At 46.3% G+C, this 16193-nt stretch overlaps 1 protein-coding gene across 2 annotated transcripts in view; it reads right to left on the reverse strand.

Moving 5' to 3' along the window:
- NOS1AP (nitric oxide synthase 1 adaptor protein) overlaps positions 1–14919 on the reverse strand; it is a 339279-nt gene extending 324360 nt beyond the window's left edge. For both annotated transcript variants that reach the window (XM_068964124.1, XM_068964123.1), the window contains exon 1: positions 14815–14919. In XM_068964124.1, the coding sequence (XP_068820225.1) occupies positions 14815–14919 (105 nt within the window). The remainder of the gene's footprint in view (positions 1–14814) is intronic.
- Between the last annotated feature and the right edge of the window lie 1274 nt (positions 14920–16193).

The following is a 16193-nucleotide window of genomic DNA, read 5'->3' on the forward strand; positions in this document are numbered from 1 at the left end:
CCGGGCAGAAAATGTGGGTCTGATCCCTGGGTCAGGAAGACCCCAGGGACCTCAGCAGCCCTGAACCACGTGACAGTTGGGTTCCCTGGGCTCTTCCTCCCTCACATCTCAGACCTGTTGCTGGAGAAGCCAGGGACCCAGAAATGCCAAGAACACAGAAATGCAACCCACCCCAGAATCCGTGCCTGGAAAATCCCACAGACAGAGGGGGCTGGCGGACTGCAATCCACGGGGCGGCAAAAGAGTCGGGCATGACTTAGTGACCAAGCAACAACAATAATTCCAGGAACCAGGAAAAGCTCAACATGAATGGGAAAAGACCATCAAAAGATGCCAGCATCAAGATGACAGATATGTTAGAATTACCTGACAGGGATTTTAAATTGGTCTTCATAAAAATGCTTCAACAGGCAATTATGAATATGTTTGAAACAAGTGGAAAAAAATATTTCAGCAAAGAAACAGAAGATATAAAAATTGCAGCACCCACGCTACGCCCCATACTAATTGAATTAAAACTGCTGAGAGTTTCCAGCCATCAGTAATTATGTTTAACTCCCTAACGATTCCAATGAGCAGCCAAGTTTGAGAATCAATGCTCCAACTTGATGGTTCTCAAACTAAGGTATCCATCAGAATCACCTGGACAAAGGTGATAAAGGCAACGAGATCTGGGCCCTCAGCTACTCCAAGACCGGGCAATAGCATTTTAATCAGATTTCATGTAATTCCAATAGATCCAAAAGACTTAACTAATCAAAGCAATTTGCAGGTGATTCTCCTCATTTCAGGAGGCTGCAAAATTCCCGACCTGAAAGAGGAAACCAAAATTTAAGTGACCTTGAAGCAAGAGGTAAAGTTTCAATTATACTTTAAAAAGAGTTTCAATCACACTTTGGATATGGGTGCCCAGGATATAGTGTGTTTAACCTGGACTGCCAAATTTAAGAGAAAAAATCCACACATATTGAGGAACAGTTTGAAAATGTAATTCAGTTCAGTCGCTCAGTCGTGTCCGACTCTTTGCGACCCCATGAATCGCAGCACGCCAGGCCTCCCTGTCCATCACCAACTCCCGGAGTTCACTCAGACTCACGTCCATTGAGTCCGTGATGCCATCCAGCCATCTCATCCTGGGTCATCCCCTTCTCCTCCTGCCCTCAATCCCTCCCAGCATCACAGTCTTTTCCAATGAGTCAACTCTTCGCATGAGGTGCGAAAGTACTGGAGCTTCAGCTTTAGCATCATTCCTTCCAAAGAAATCCCAGGGCTGATCTCCTTCAGAATGGACGGGGTGGATCTCCTTGCAGTCCAAGGGACTCTCAAGAGTCTTCTCCAACACCACAGTTCAAAAGCATCAGTTCTTTGGCGCTCAGCCTTCTTCACAGTCCAACTCTCACATCCATACATGACCACAGGAAAAACCATAGCCTTGACTAGATGGACCTTAGTCGGCAAAGTAATGTCTCTGCTTTTGAATATACTATCTAGGTTGGTCATCAATTTCCTTCCAAGGAGTAAGCGTCTTTTAATTTCATAGCTGCAGTCACCATCTGCAGTGATTTTGGAGCCCAAAAAAATGAAGTCTAACACTGTTTCCACTGTTTCCCCATCTATTTGCCATGAAGTGATGGGACCAGATGCCATGATCTTCATTTTCTGAATCTTGAGCTTTTAGCCAACTTTTTTGCTCTCCTCTTTCACTTTCATCAAGAGGCTTTTTAGCTCCTCTTCACTTTCTGCCATAAGGGTGATGTTATCTGCACGTCTGAGGTTATTGATATTTCTCCCAGCAATCTTGATTCCAGCTTGTGTTTCTTCCAGTCCAGCGTTTCTCATGATGTACTCTGTACTCTGCATATAAGTTAAATAAGCAGGGTGATAATATACAGCCTTGACGTACTCCTTTTCCTGACAGAGCATGGTCCACTGGAGAAGGGAATGGCAAGCCACTTCAGTATTCTTGCCTTGAGAACCCCATGAACAATATGAAAAGGCAAAATGATAGATACCGAAAGAGGAACTCCCCAGGTCAGTAGGTGCCCAATATGCTACTGGAGATCAGTGGAGAAATAACTCCAGAAAGAATGAAGGGATGGAGCCAAAGCAAAAACAACACCCAGTTGTGGATGGGACTGGTGATAGAAGCAAGATCCGATGCTGTAAAGAGCAATATTGCATAGGAACCTGGAATGTCAGGTCCATTAAGCAAGGCAAATTGAAAGTGGTCCAACGAGATGGCAAGAGTGAACGTCGACATTCTAGGAATCAGCGGACTAAAACAGACTGGAATGGGTGAATTTAACTCAGATGACCATTTTATCTATGACTGCGGGCAGGAATCCCTCAGAAGAAATGGAGTAGCCATCATGGTCAACAAAAAAGTCCAAAATGCAGTACTTGGATGCAATCTCAAAAACAACAGAATGATCTCTGTTCGTCTCCAGGGCAAACCATTCAATATCACAGTTATCCAAGTCTATGCCCCAACCAGTAATGCTGAAGAAACTGAAGTTGAACGGCTTTATGAAGACCTACAAGACCTTTTAGAACTAACACCCAAAAGAGATGTCCTTTTCATTATAGGGGACTGGAATGCAAAAGTAGGAAGTCAAGAAACACCTGGAGTAACAGGCAAATTTGGCAAAGACTAATAGAGTTTTGCCAAGAAAATGCACTGGTCATAGCAAACACCCTCTTCCAACAACACAAGAGAAAATGTAATTACAGTACCGGTTATACGTGTTTATGGGAAATAGCACGGGAGCGAGATTAAATAGTAGCCATCACTTGGCCCATGGGAGACATTAATCTTCTTCTTGGCAGCAGAAAAAGAAAGAGCTTCCACATGAGCACCTCTTCCCATCCAAAGAGACCACAACAAAAAGGGAAGAGGTTATAGTACAGAAAAAAAGAACACATCCGAAGAGCTTTTCCATTGTGTACTGTGGGCTAAGATTTCTAACCAAAAGGCAACGTCTCCTGGGCTGGAAGTGTTTTCTGGCATTTATACTTTCCTGGAAGGACCCTGGAGGCTGCAAGTGGTGTGGAGAGAACTGGTCCTCAGAAAAAGAGCTGAAAAAGGCAAGGAAGAGGGCGTGGAAGTTGACAGAAGGCAAAGATGCAGTGGGGGGGTGGATGGCCACCGCCACACAGGAAGTGCATAGGCAAAACCTCAGCGAAGAATAACCCTCCAGGAAGGAAGGGCCTCCCAAAGCCCTTCTCCTGCCCTTCTACTTACTCACTGATACCTGGATTCCATATCTAGAGACCATCATCACGGCCCACCAGAGGGGCCCAGCAGAGGTGGCCTGTTGCCCACTGGCATACAGCAGGTGACCGCCCCTGGTTACAGGCTTAACCTCAATGAGAGGGGCTGAGACCACCGCCTTTAATAGACCATTTGCCCATTCAATCCAACCTCGAAGGATGGTCTCAGCTTCCTCATCTGAAAAAATGGAACCAAGAATACCTACCCTCAGGGAGCCACTGTAAAGATTAAATTAGTTTTGCATATGTGAAATTCTGAGAACCACGAATTGAAAGTGGTGAGTACTGGGCAAACATTAGTTCTTAGCATTCTCAGATATACTCAGCACAGAACTTAATAGTGCGAGACTGCTGGGGTTTGACTCAGGAATTTTTTTTATTACTAAATGTGGACCATGAGCAAGTTTCTCTGCCTCTCTATGCCTTGGCTTCCCCATGAGTAAAATTCAAATGATGAGAGACTTTACCTCACAGGGTTGTTGCAGAAGACTAACCATTTCCTAGAAAGAACTTGGCACAGTGCCTAGAACATAGTCAGTGCTTTGTAAATAACAGTGGTTATTATTCACCTTCTGTGATGTGGACTGCATGAGGCAGGTATGTGAGGAGTCCCTTTTGTCCTTAAGGAGCTTATAGTCTAGATCAAGACATAAGCAATGTACACCAGCAGGGAAGAACCTCTCAGAACATGGTACATGAGATGGTTCTGCAAGCATGCAAACAGTATTCTCTCTAATGTGCTCACGTACAGGCTAATGGAGTTCAGACTGTTCTGAGTACAGGGAGCACTGGGCAAGTACCCTCTTCTCAGCCACCCCTTGCTAGGAGTCCCAGGTTGCATTCAACTCTCAAGGCTGATCATTTCAACAGTTCTGGAAAGCACTGCAGCTTCAAGAATAGGCAGAGAGGGGACCTCCCTCATGGTCTAGTGGTTAAGAATCCACCTGCCAACACGGGGGACACGAGTTCAATCCTGGTTGGAAAGATCCCACATGTCTCTGGGCAGCTAAGCCCGTATGCTGCAACCACTGAAGCCCGCATGCCCTCGAGTCCATGCTCTGCAACAAGAGAAACCACCTTAACAAGAAACCACGGCGAGGAGAAAGCAGCGCACCACAGCTAGAGAGTAGCCCCCGACTGCTGCAACTAGAGAAAGCCTGAGCGTAGCAACAAAGACCCAGCACAGCCAACAATTAAAACACATAATTTTTTTTAAAAAAAACTTTAAAAAATAAATGACAGTAGTAGCCACTGTCCTCAGTTCCATAGATGGACCCATAAGAGTATAATCACACAAGTCTCACTGAAGTGTTGCAGAAAACCAATTTAGTTTCACACAAGGGATAGGGGACTAGGAGTACAAAAGCGTTCCAACACTCTGGGCACAGAACTTGCTGGAAGTGCCATTTTAAGTAACTTTTAAAGCCAGCTGCTCCAGTACTTAAAAGGAAACATGATGCTGAATATAACAATTGGAAAGGGAATTGTAAGCATCACAAGGTATTAATTAATCCCATGATGCAAGATTCCTCCTGCTTAGATTACCTCTGCTTAAAGAACTATTTATCCAAGAAATTTAGAGAAAGACCATGAAGACAGACAACATACTGTACTTAAGAGTCTGTGATTTTTAATCCAAATGAGGATTAAAAGGCTGGAACAAATGTGATGGGGGCATGTACCAGAAGCCAGTTAACCCCTCCTTATTGCTTCCCGAGGAGGCTGACAGCTATTTTAAGTCCACAAAGCAGTCGCACTGTCTGATTTGCAACTTTAGGAATCAAAAATAATAGCTAGATTTTTTTAAGCAGACATGTAAAATGAAGATAATACACTACTAGGCCTTTGATTCATTAGGAAAAAAAACAGAGTATATGACAATTTTTACATTAAACCATGCACAGATGAAATTTCAATTGCAATCTGCAGGACTAAACAGCAATAATAAAAGCGACCCACTCATTGCCAGGCACTATCCTGGGTATTTGCATACATAACTCATTTTTCCCTCTCATTAACCCTATGAGGCATGTGACATTTGTATCCTCTTTTTACAGATGCATATACTAAAGGAGAAATGTTAACCAACTCAAGTTCACACAGCAAGTGAGGGACAGAGCCAGGATTTGAACCCAAACACAATTTGGCCTCCTGAATCCATTTACACTATGCTGTCAATCAAATTCACGTCATAAAAACTATAAAATAAAAAATAAAGAACTAGGGGAAAAGGAATCAAATCATTAATAACAACATAACAGGTTGAAAATATTTTTTACTGATAAATGACAATCATCTCCTCCTAAAATTGGCCACATGTTCTACAATCAAAGATTCTAAGTCTGCTGCATGTCCGTCACTGGAACTTCATTTACTTCAAGGAAAATGCTTACCTGGCAGTTTCTTTGGAAGGCAGTGGCATTTTGTCAGGGGGGGATGGGGGATACCTCCTGGGATCAGGGACTAGTCTCACTGAGGCCTGAGAGTTACAGGCCTAAAACAAGAAAAAAATAAGCCAGAGGAGACCAGAGCCAGCTGAGGCATCCCCAGTCCTTGGGTAATACAGCAGGGTCCTGGCAGTCCTTGTAGAGAGCACCTTAGAAATTATATTCATTGATTCAAAATACATTTTTTTCTATACACAAGGCACTGCAGTCAGCAATGCAGAAGACACGAGGGGGCAGAGTAGCAGGGACCCTAATGATGACGACTCGGGGGGTGAAATCAGATGAGGGCAAGCAGCTAGCGTAACAGGCTTTAGTCAGTTCCTGCCACACAGAAGGAACTAGTGACATCCACTTCACAGAGTGACAGTGGGCTGGGCCTGAGATACAGATGGGGAATCACAGGAAAGGTTGAGGGAATGGTAGGTACGAGGGATCAAAACCAGAGAGCCCTGAATATCAGGCTAAGAATTTTTGACCCAATATGGTTGGCTCAGAAACTTTTAGTGTTTTGAGTAGAAGGATATCACAGTCATATTTCAGAATAATTAACAGAGCAAAAGTTTACAGGACAAAGTAGAGGTCTCCAGAAATTAACTGAAACAGTATGGTGAGAGGTGGTGTCCATCTGAACCAGCCAGAAATGAGAAGGAAGAAGCAGAATGCCTGGATGGATATCACTGTGAAACTTCAAGAACACAGCAACTGACCTGAAGTTGGGAGCAGGGGAAGTCTGGGAAGAGCCTGGCCACCAAAGGTACTCAATCCATTGCTGAGTTCACTGTTATACGAAAGGATTCAAGCACTGCTCCAAAGTGTCAATCCTGGTGCCTGAGAGGACAGTGGGGTCATCTAAAGAAGTATAAAGCGTCAGAGAGATTTGAATTCAAGATGACTGAGTGATGGGATTAGCAATAGGTTCAGTGAGGTGGAGCCAGCCAGCAGGAAGCTAAAAGAAAGATCTAGAAACTGAACTGGAGTTAGAGACCAGGAGCCAACATACATAATTAGGGGTAAGGAGGAAGGATGGAATCAAGCATTCACTGGAGAGGTCAATGAGAGGAGAACCAGCAAGCAGCAAAGAGAAAGTACAGACGGGGGGCTATGCCCGGCCAACAGAGCTGAATGGGGCATCCCAAGAAAGACAAGGACAGCTGCTCAAGATGAAAACTCAAAAAGGTGGAGGGCAGAGAAGGGTGACAATCGAACAATTCCTATATGGCAGCCAGAAGTGGGAAGCACACAGCCAGGGACTGAATGAATATTGAGAAACTGCATAAAGAGCACTCTTTATGAGGCTTAGCTATAAAAGGAAAAAGACCACATGCTGATGAATAAAAAGATGGAGAGAAGAGAGTTTTCACATAAGGGAAGGTCACAGCACCCTCCTGGGCAGAGGAGTGACCCAACAGGGGTAAGATGGAATCTTGCAAGCATTAGGGTGGGGAGTGATGGGGTAATGAACAGACTAAGGAAAGGTGGGCTAGCAGCAGATGGAGGGCGAATGAGTCTTAAAAAGAAAGAGGGGAGAAAAAAAATTAATTATACTTCATAATTTAAAACTTTTGTGTTTCAAAAGCATACCAGGAAAGCAAAAAGACCACCCATAGAATAGGTAAAAATAGTTGCAAGTCTACATAATGAATTTGAATACAGAACACATAAAGAACTCTTACCCTGCAGCAATTAAAAAAAAAAAAGAGACAATCCAATTTAAAAATGGGCAAAAGATCTGAACAGACATTTCTCCAAAGATTTGCAAATAGCCAATAAAGGCCCATGAAAAGATGTTCTATATTGTCAGTCATCAGGGAAATACCAATCAAAACCACAATGAGATACCACTTCATACCTACTAGGATGGCTAGAATCAAAAAGGTGGATTAAAAGAAGTGTCAGTGAGAATGTGGAGAAATCAGAATCCTAACATATTGCTGTGGAAAAGTAAAATGCTGCAGCCACACCAGAAAAACATCTACTTCTGCTTTATTGACTATGCCAAAGCATTTGACTGTGTGGGTCACAACAAACTGGAAAATTCTTAATGAGATGGGAATACCAGACCACCTTATCTGCCTCTTTAGAAATCTGTATGCAGGTCAAGAAGCCACAGTTAGAACTGGACATGGAACAACAGACTGGTTCCAAATCAGGAAAGGAGTATGTCAAGGCTATATACTGTCACCCTGCTTATTTAACTTATATGCAGAATACATCATGCGAAATGCTGGGCTGGAAGAAGCATAAGCTGGAATCAAGATTGCCAGGAGAAATACCAATAACCTCAGATATGCAGATGATACCACCCTTGTGGCAGAAAGCAAAGAACTAAAGAACTTCTTGATGAAAGTGAAAGAGGAGTGAAAAAGCTGGCTTAAAATTCAACATTCAGAAAACTAAGATCATGGCATCTGGTCCCATCACTTCACGGCAATAGATGGGAAACAGTGTAAACAGTGACAGACTTTATTTTGGGGGGCTCCAACACCACTGCAGATGGTGACTGCAGTCATGAAATTAAAAGACGCTTGCTCCTTGGAAAAAAAGCTATGACCAACCTAGACAGCATATTAAAAAGCAGAGACATTACTTTGTCAACAAAGGTCTGCCCAGTCAAAGCTATGGTTTTTCCGTCAAAGCTATGGTTTTTCCAGTGGTCATGTATGGATGTGAGAGTTTGACTATAAAGAAAGCTGAGCGCCAAAGAACTGATGCTTTAGAACTGTGGTGTTGGAGAAGATTCTTGAGAGTCCCTTGGACTGCAAGGAGATCCAACCAGTCCATCCTAAAGGAAGTCAGTCCTGAATATTCAATGTAAGGACTGATGCTGAAGCGCCAATACTTTGGCCACCTGATGTGAAGAACTGACTACTTGAAAAGACCATGATACTGGGAAAGATTGAAGTCAGGAGCAGAAGGGAATGACAGAGGATGAGACGGTTGGATGGCATCACCGACTCCATGCATATGAGTTTGAGCAAGGTCCGGGAGTTGGTAAGGACAGGGAAGCCTGGTGTGCTACCATCCATGCCGTCACAAAAAGTTGGACACGACAGAGCAACTGAACTGAACACTGGAAAATATTGTGGGAGTCCCATAATGGTTAAACACAGTTACCATACAGTCCAGCAATTTCACTCTTGCCTATCTACCCATGAGAAATTTAAGCATGTATCACACAAAACTTGTACTCAAAATGTTTACAGCAGCATTATTCATAATAGTTGAAAAACAAACAACCTAAATGTTCATCAACTGATAAATGGATAAAATGTGATATATCCATATGATGGAATGTTATTTGACCATAAAAAGGAATGGAGTCCTGATACATGCTACAATATGCATGAATCCTGAAAATATTATGAATAAAAGAAGCCAATCACAAAAAACCCACACACTCCATGACTCCATTTATATAATATGTCCAGAATAGCCAAGTCTAGAGACAGAAAGTAGATTAGTCATCGCTTAGGGCTGAGGTGAATGGGGAAACAGGAGGATACTAGCTAAAGGGCACAGAGTTCCTTTTTGAGGTGAGGAAAATATTCTAAAATTGACCATCGTGATGGCTGCACAACACTATGAGCATATTAACAGCTACTTCATGGTATATTTAATCAGCAAATGGTATGGGATGTGAATTACATCTCAATAAAGCTATCAGGAAAAGGGGAGTGGAGAAAAGAATGAAGTTCTCTTTCCAAAAACAGGGGGGAAAAAAGTAGCAGAGACCCAGCCCATAGTGTCAAGCAGGAAAATGAGAGGGGCGGAAGCATGGTGGGCAGGGCCCCAGGCTGCTGGGAGAGCAGAACAGCAGGAGGGCCCTGAGCAGCTAAGGGCAGCCTCAACGCAATGAGGGAGAGGAGGCAGGCAACAATGATCAAAGAAAGCCTTCTGAAGATCTGGGTTCTGGAAGCAGCATGTTATGAGTGAACCATAATAAACAGCCAGTCTGATTAGGGTCTTGGATATGGGTGACTGGCAAAGGGCACATGACATGGACAGTGTAATCTTGACCACTAAATGGACTAATGGGACCTTCTGGGCAAAGGAGATGTGGCAGCATCATGGGATGTACTGATAGGATAGAAATAGATTTGCTCATTAAGTTCTAAAACACCAGCTGTGTGTGGAGTAACACCCTGGGACGCCTGAGAGCAAAATCAGGGTGAATAAAAACAGGTACTGTTCCTAAGCAGTACCGTATCTTTGAGACTCATCATCCCCCAAAGACTCATCTGGTCCAGGCAGAAGGTAACAATGGATTTTAAAGCATCTGGACAAATACCTACTAAGGTGAAATAACCTGCACTTCAATGATGACATCAGCAAATACACATTAGATAGAATGTGATAGAATTCAGATGAGGGCACCTATCTGAATCTGTACTTGTCCACAATCCTGAAGGCAGGACTTGGGCAGGCTGCGGGGGCAAGGGTGGAGAGGCTGTGGGGAGCACACACCCAGAACATATCAGTGTTGGCTCTGACCACAGAACCAAAATCACAGCTTCTTATGAAGCTGTTAGGTTAGGTTTGAGTTAGAGTACCCCATTTATGGTGAATCAATGTATGTAACATCCTAGCCTGGAAGCCTCAAGACAGTGTGTTTAAGATTCATCCACAGGAAACCTGTGGTGTGGGGTTATCGGAATCTCTAAAATCCACAACCACATCATCAGCCAGTCAAGCCATTTAGCAAAGGGGGAAATAATGACTAGAGAATTCAGTTCAGATTTGACCAAGAACTCACAAAGCCCCCACATCGCTCAGCAATAAGACAATGTATTTACAGCTTTTAGAATTTTTATAATTGGTCATTTCTTCCACTTAATAATTTGCTACTGTTGGCTATATATATATGTACCTGATGTTGGGGGAAGGAGTTGTACAGACGCATGAGACAAGGTCCTCAAAGAACACTCATCATTGGAGAAGGCAAACGAAGAAGGGAGAGAACACAAAATTTTATGGTTGACCGTGACCCCAAGGTGGCTTCATAATTATCTCACCCCACATGCACTCTCGCACAGTGACCACGGTCTCCACCAAGAAGTGAAGTCTCCTCCTCCTCCTCTTGAATCTAAGCCCGGCTATGGCCTGATCTGACCAACAGAATGCAGAAGTGATTCTGTGTACCTCGGAGGCCAGACCTTAAGAGCTTCCACCTTCCCTGCTTAAAACATTCCCTGTTGAAAGCCAGCTGCCAGATCAAAGGGCCACCATGCTATGAGGAAATCCAAGCTACCCAATGGAGAGAACCACCACACGGAGGACCACCAAGGCATGGCCATGAAGTGGCGCCTTCTAGGACAAGCCCAGCCACTGCAGAATGAAGCCAAGTGAGTGATCCAGTCCGCACCACGGTGAACAGAAGAACAGCCCGGCAAAGCCCTGACTGAATTCCTGGCTCATGAATCATGAGCAGGTTAAACAGACCTTGTCTTAAGCCACTGAGTTTTGAGATAGCTTGTTACACAGCAACAGATAACTGAAACCAACTTGAAGCCAGGAAACTAGGAATGGGTCCTGGTTCTGTTCTTACCTTGCTACGGGTCCTTGGGTCAACAACTTCCCCTCTGGACCTCAATTTCCTCATCTGTAAAATGAGGAAGTTGTAGGAGTGAGCTAAGGTGCTTTCTATTTCTGATAGGCTGTGCCATACACGCCCAGATCAGTGAGTGCACTTGGCGATGAGAGCCAGGAATACAGAGGCAGCTACTACTCCAGGGTGAGGTGAAAGAACCACGCACTGGGACTCAAAAGCGCTGCAACGTGAGACTTAAGTGAGGCAGCACCTAAAACAATACGTGGTCCATAGTAAGTATTCACTAAATATCAGCTAAAATCATTATCCTCTCATTAATTCTGTGACCCTGGACAAGTTAATCTGATTTCCATTTTTTTCATTTGAAAAATGGAAACAACTCTAATGTTCCCCCTGCCACATAAGGAAAATTTTTGTGTGTGAAAGTCCCATGAAAATCAAAAATCAACCTACAAATGTGAAGCATATCTGTGCTATTAATACTGTTATTCTTTGCACCATTATCATCAGAGGTCTTCACACCCAGCAAGCAGAGACAGTCAGTTGATGGCACTGGCCACCAGGAAGGTATACTGAGAGAGGGAAAAAGGGAGGCTGACAGAAAGGAGCCACACAGGCTTTCAAGCCTAGAAGGACTTCCACCACCCACCCATCAGCAATGGTAAGTGAGCCACGTGCCCTTTCTGACACAGAGAGCAGTATCCCTTAAGAGCAGTTCCCAGCCCAAGATTATATCTGGAAAGAGCCCAGCACTAAAAATTCGCTGGTCAGAGGCCAGCAACCTAAGGATGCCCTACCGGTGAACCATGAATCAGACCAACTGCCCAGCATAGAGTGAACATTCCATAAAAATTAGTAAATGAATGAGCATTGGATTTGAGAGTCCACAGTCAAAGCTCCCAGGTTTAAACCATAGCTCTGCCATACACAGAGCTAAAGCAGGCAACATATCCTCGTTGATAAGATATAAGAAGATGCACCTACACAGACCTCCAGGGAAACAGTGAGAATCACATGAAGTACTGCAGGTGAAACACCTCTAGGATTCCGCTTGATAATTAAATGGATGGTGTGGTTTTTTAAGTGCACAGAGCCTCTGACGCCCAGATGCCTTTCAGTTCCTAGCCATAACCTTTCAATCTCTGCAGCACCCTGAAAATGAATGCATCCATCCAAAAAGTCACTCCATCCAGTGTTGATCCTGAAAAACTGCCAGCCCTTGGGAGGCAAAGATCTGGGCTCATTTTCCAAGGGTACTTGGCAAGGCAGCATGGATACATTTACATTTTACAGCCTGTGCTTTTCCAAAACAAGGAACGAGTGTGGCGTGTATTTAACCCTGAAATCCCAGAGATCATGCACTTCCATGGACACTCCTCAGGAGGGATGTGAAAACCAGCCAGACGAGGCACTTGCCAGATGCTCTCGGGAAGAAAAGCGTCTACTTCCACCTCTGCTCAGGTCTCAGCTAACATGATTTGAATGTACTGGTGTCCAGCATCGATTACAAACAGCTGGGAGTTAGGACCCAGTTCTCAAAGTCAGCCCTGCCCTTTCTTCCCCACTTCACCATTCTCAAAGCAGAACCCTTGGTGTGCTGCACCCCAAATCTGTAATGGGAACACAGCAGGGACCAACTGTGGTTCCCCCTCCTCTTATCGAGCACCACTGTGTATGAATCCAGGGAAGTTACCATAGGAACCGCACCACCAGTGTTTCTCCAATGTTGGTCCCAATCACCTGCATTAAAGCTCCTGGAATGCTCCTTAGAGGGGCACAGTCCTGCTCTCTCCCTAGATGTATCAGATTAGAATTGGGGACAGCAACAATCAGAGTTGTCAACAACCTCACCTGGTGATTCTTATGCATGCTAGGTTGAGTCCTCGCTAGGACCAAACTAGCAGAGACCATGAGAAAAGAATCAAAAGGTTAAAAACACTTTAATCCTGATCTCTCTTCTGCCGCCCAGCCTTGCAAAGCAGAGTAATGGTGAACCAAACAAGACCAAAGCCAACTGCCTAGTTCATGCATGTCCGAGAAAATTAAGTCATGATGTGATGAAAACTCATACCTTAAAATTTAAAAACCTGATCACCAAAGCAACAGGCCCAGACAAAAATTAACCCATCTGATCTGGTATCAAACCAACCAGATCTATTCTGAGAGAAGCAAGATAAGATCTTGGCTACAGCTCCACTCTGGTCCCAGCCATGCCCAGTAATTCAATTCTGCATTCCACTGCAGGGCTTGATGTCTAGGGGAACAGGGGGTGTCCTCCTAGCTCTAGCAAATATGGTTGGGGGAAGGTTATTTAGGAAGCGGGAGAAAAGGTAAGATTTAACATCACCAGGAGAAGGAAAAACAAAACAAAACTGAGAGATAACTGTGCACTGGACTCACATCAGACACTCAAAAAGATGTCTCACGAATTGAAGGAAATAGCCACTTGATGGAGTAATCCTTGCCTGAGATGCTTAACACCTTACCTACAGAGTCATGAAGGAGAAAAAGGGGACAGAGAGTAAAACTGCCTCCATGTCGAACGCATTACCTTTCCAAAACCAACAAGACACAACCGACTAGGAGCGGTGGTATTTTCCGTCACTTGTCAGTGACAGGCACACAGTAGGTGCTGAGCATCCTTGAGTCTTGAGGGGAGGGCGTCAAGAAGCACGAAGGAAGAGCAGAAGCACTCCTCCCTTGTGATGGGCAGGAACCCCGGCTGCAATCTCAGAAACCAGAACTCCTCACTGTGGGAAGTGCATGACAGGGGGCCAGCCTTATTCACACCTGATGGTGCAGTTCAGAGGCTTCCGCCCCACCCCCTCTCCCAAGGACGGACCTGGGGCTCTGAGCTGAAAATTCCTGTTGCCGCGCCCCGCCTCCCCCCGCCCTCACCGATAAATTCTTCAGCAGCAGTCCCCTACTAGATGCTGAAACTTCACATTACGCCACAAAACTAGCAACCGGGCAGCTTTCACCACACCTCCCCCTTCAATGACTGGCACTTGCAAAGGAGTCGTGGCTAATAAGGCATTTAGGAAGTGACTCTGACACCTGGCTGGGGTTACCAGGAATCTAAAAACAAACCCACCCCTGTATTATTTTCTTCAATCAGGAAGCAGGTATTCCCCTTATAAAAGACCTTTCTGAAAGCACCTCTCCCACGGGATCCCAACAGGTAAATGACACCAAAGCTTCCCTAAAGCGATTCTAAAGAACCAAGTCCAGGCTGCGCTCCCCGACTGGCTTCTTCTCAGAAGGAGGGATCCGGGAAGTAACTCAGTGAGTCCTGGGTGGGTATGGAGGGGGCAGTTTGCAGGTGGGAGGAGGGGGATGAAGCAATACCGCTCAAACTTTGCAGTTACTCTTTAGCAGTTCTGGGCAGGAACCCGCGGAATTCTATACAGAGAAGGGGAGTCATCCTCCCTAACAGAAAGGCCCCCAAATCAGCCTAACCCACCACCAGCTCTGCGTCCGGGATGGCTGCGCATCCCATCCGCTCAGACATGCCCCCTCCGGGACAGTCCCTTCCCCGGGGCCCCTCACCTTGGCCTCGAAGCAGATGCCGTGCTGGAAGGCGTCCTCGTTGTGCAAGGGGATCCGCAGGTCGTGACCATCGTCCACAAGGTTGTACTTGGTTTTGCTGGGCATGGTGACCCGCGGTGGACCGGCTCCTCCAGAGACGGTGGAGGCAGGAAGGAGCTGCCGAGACCGCCGGGAGGGGGAGGCGGGAGCCGGGGGCGGCGGCGCGCGGAGGGGGCGCAAGCGGAGGGTCGCCGGGTTGGAGGCGCCCCGGCCGCGCGGCGGCCGTGGAAGCCGGGACTCGGAGAGACGCCGAGGGCCGGGCGGCACGGATGCGGGCGACGCGAGCGGCGCTGTGGCCGCGCAATTCCTGCCGGCGAGGAAGGCGGCGGGGACGGCGGTGGGAGCGGGCAGCGCGGCGCTCAGGCCGGGGGAGGGGAGCGGGGGGCGCGCGGCCCGCGCTGGGACTGGGCGCGGCGCTGGCCCGGGAACAGAGGCGCGGACAGCCCGGGACGAGGAAGAAAAGGCGGCGGCGGCGGCGGAGCTGGGTGCCTGTCACGGAGACGCCGGATCAGCCGCCGGCGAGCGACTCCTCCTGCGGGGCGGGCCCGGGCCGGCTCCTCCCGCAGGGCGCCCAGGCTCCGCCCGCCGCCGGGCCCGCCCCCGCGCTGCCCGCGGAGCAGGTGAAAGTCCCCGGGAGCGTGGCGCCCGGCTCTGCCCGCGTCCCCGGGCTGGACCCCTGGAACTTCGCCCTGACCCTGGGCAGCCGGTGTCCCAGGAACGCAGGCTCAGTCCTGTTTTTGTTTTTTACAGTCAGAGTCTGAGCCAGGCTCCTAATAGTTAGCAGCGGCGGCGCCTTGGGTTTTCTGTTTTTGTTTTGGGAGGGGGGAGGGGCTGGTGTTTATTGTTTTGTTTTTACGTTTTACCAGGAAGGCCCAAGTCCTGGCCCCTGTGTATTCAGACCATTAATTCTGAGAGTTTCCTTTCTCTGGAGAATCAAGACTGCACCCAAATGGAGGACGATCGCAGGTGCTTTGTGTTCGTTCCTTTGAGCTGTTTTGTGACTTGTATTATTGGAGGGTTGTGGGGATGCCTTCGGGGGTGATTTTAGTGTTAATATTAAAACCATAAGCCTCATGGAAATGGAATAGGCCGATGAAGCGTTCTAAGGACAACAGAGCCCACAACGTTTCCATTTTCTTAAACAACCTAAAGCTGGTTGTAGACAAAATGGGCTTCCAAGTTGTTATTACTCTTCCTATCTTAGGAAGTGCTTCAGTTCAATTTGCTTATTGTTAAGAAGCGGCCCGTTCACTTTTCTCCTTTACACCAAGTTTTTTTTGCCATGCAAAAATGTGCAAAGGAAGGGCGGGGCAAAGGGATAGTTAGTGACCAATTATGTA

This window comes from Capricornis sumatraensis, chromosome 2 (assembly GCF_032405125.1).
Source record: "Capricornis sumatraensis isolate serow.1 chromosome 2, serow.2, whole genome shotgun sequence".
NCBI lineage: Eukaryota > Metazoa > Chordata > Mammalia > Artiodactyla > Bovidae > Capricornis > Capricornis sumatraensis.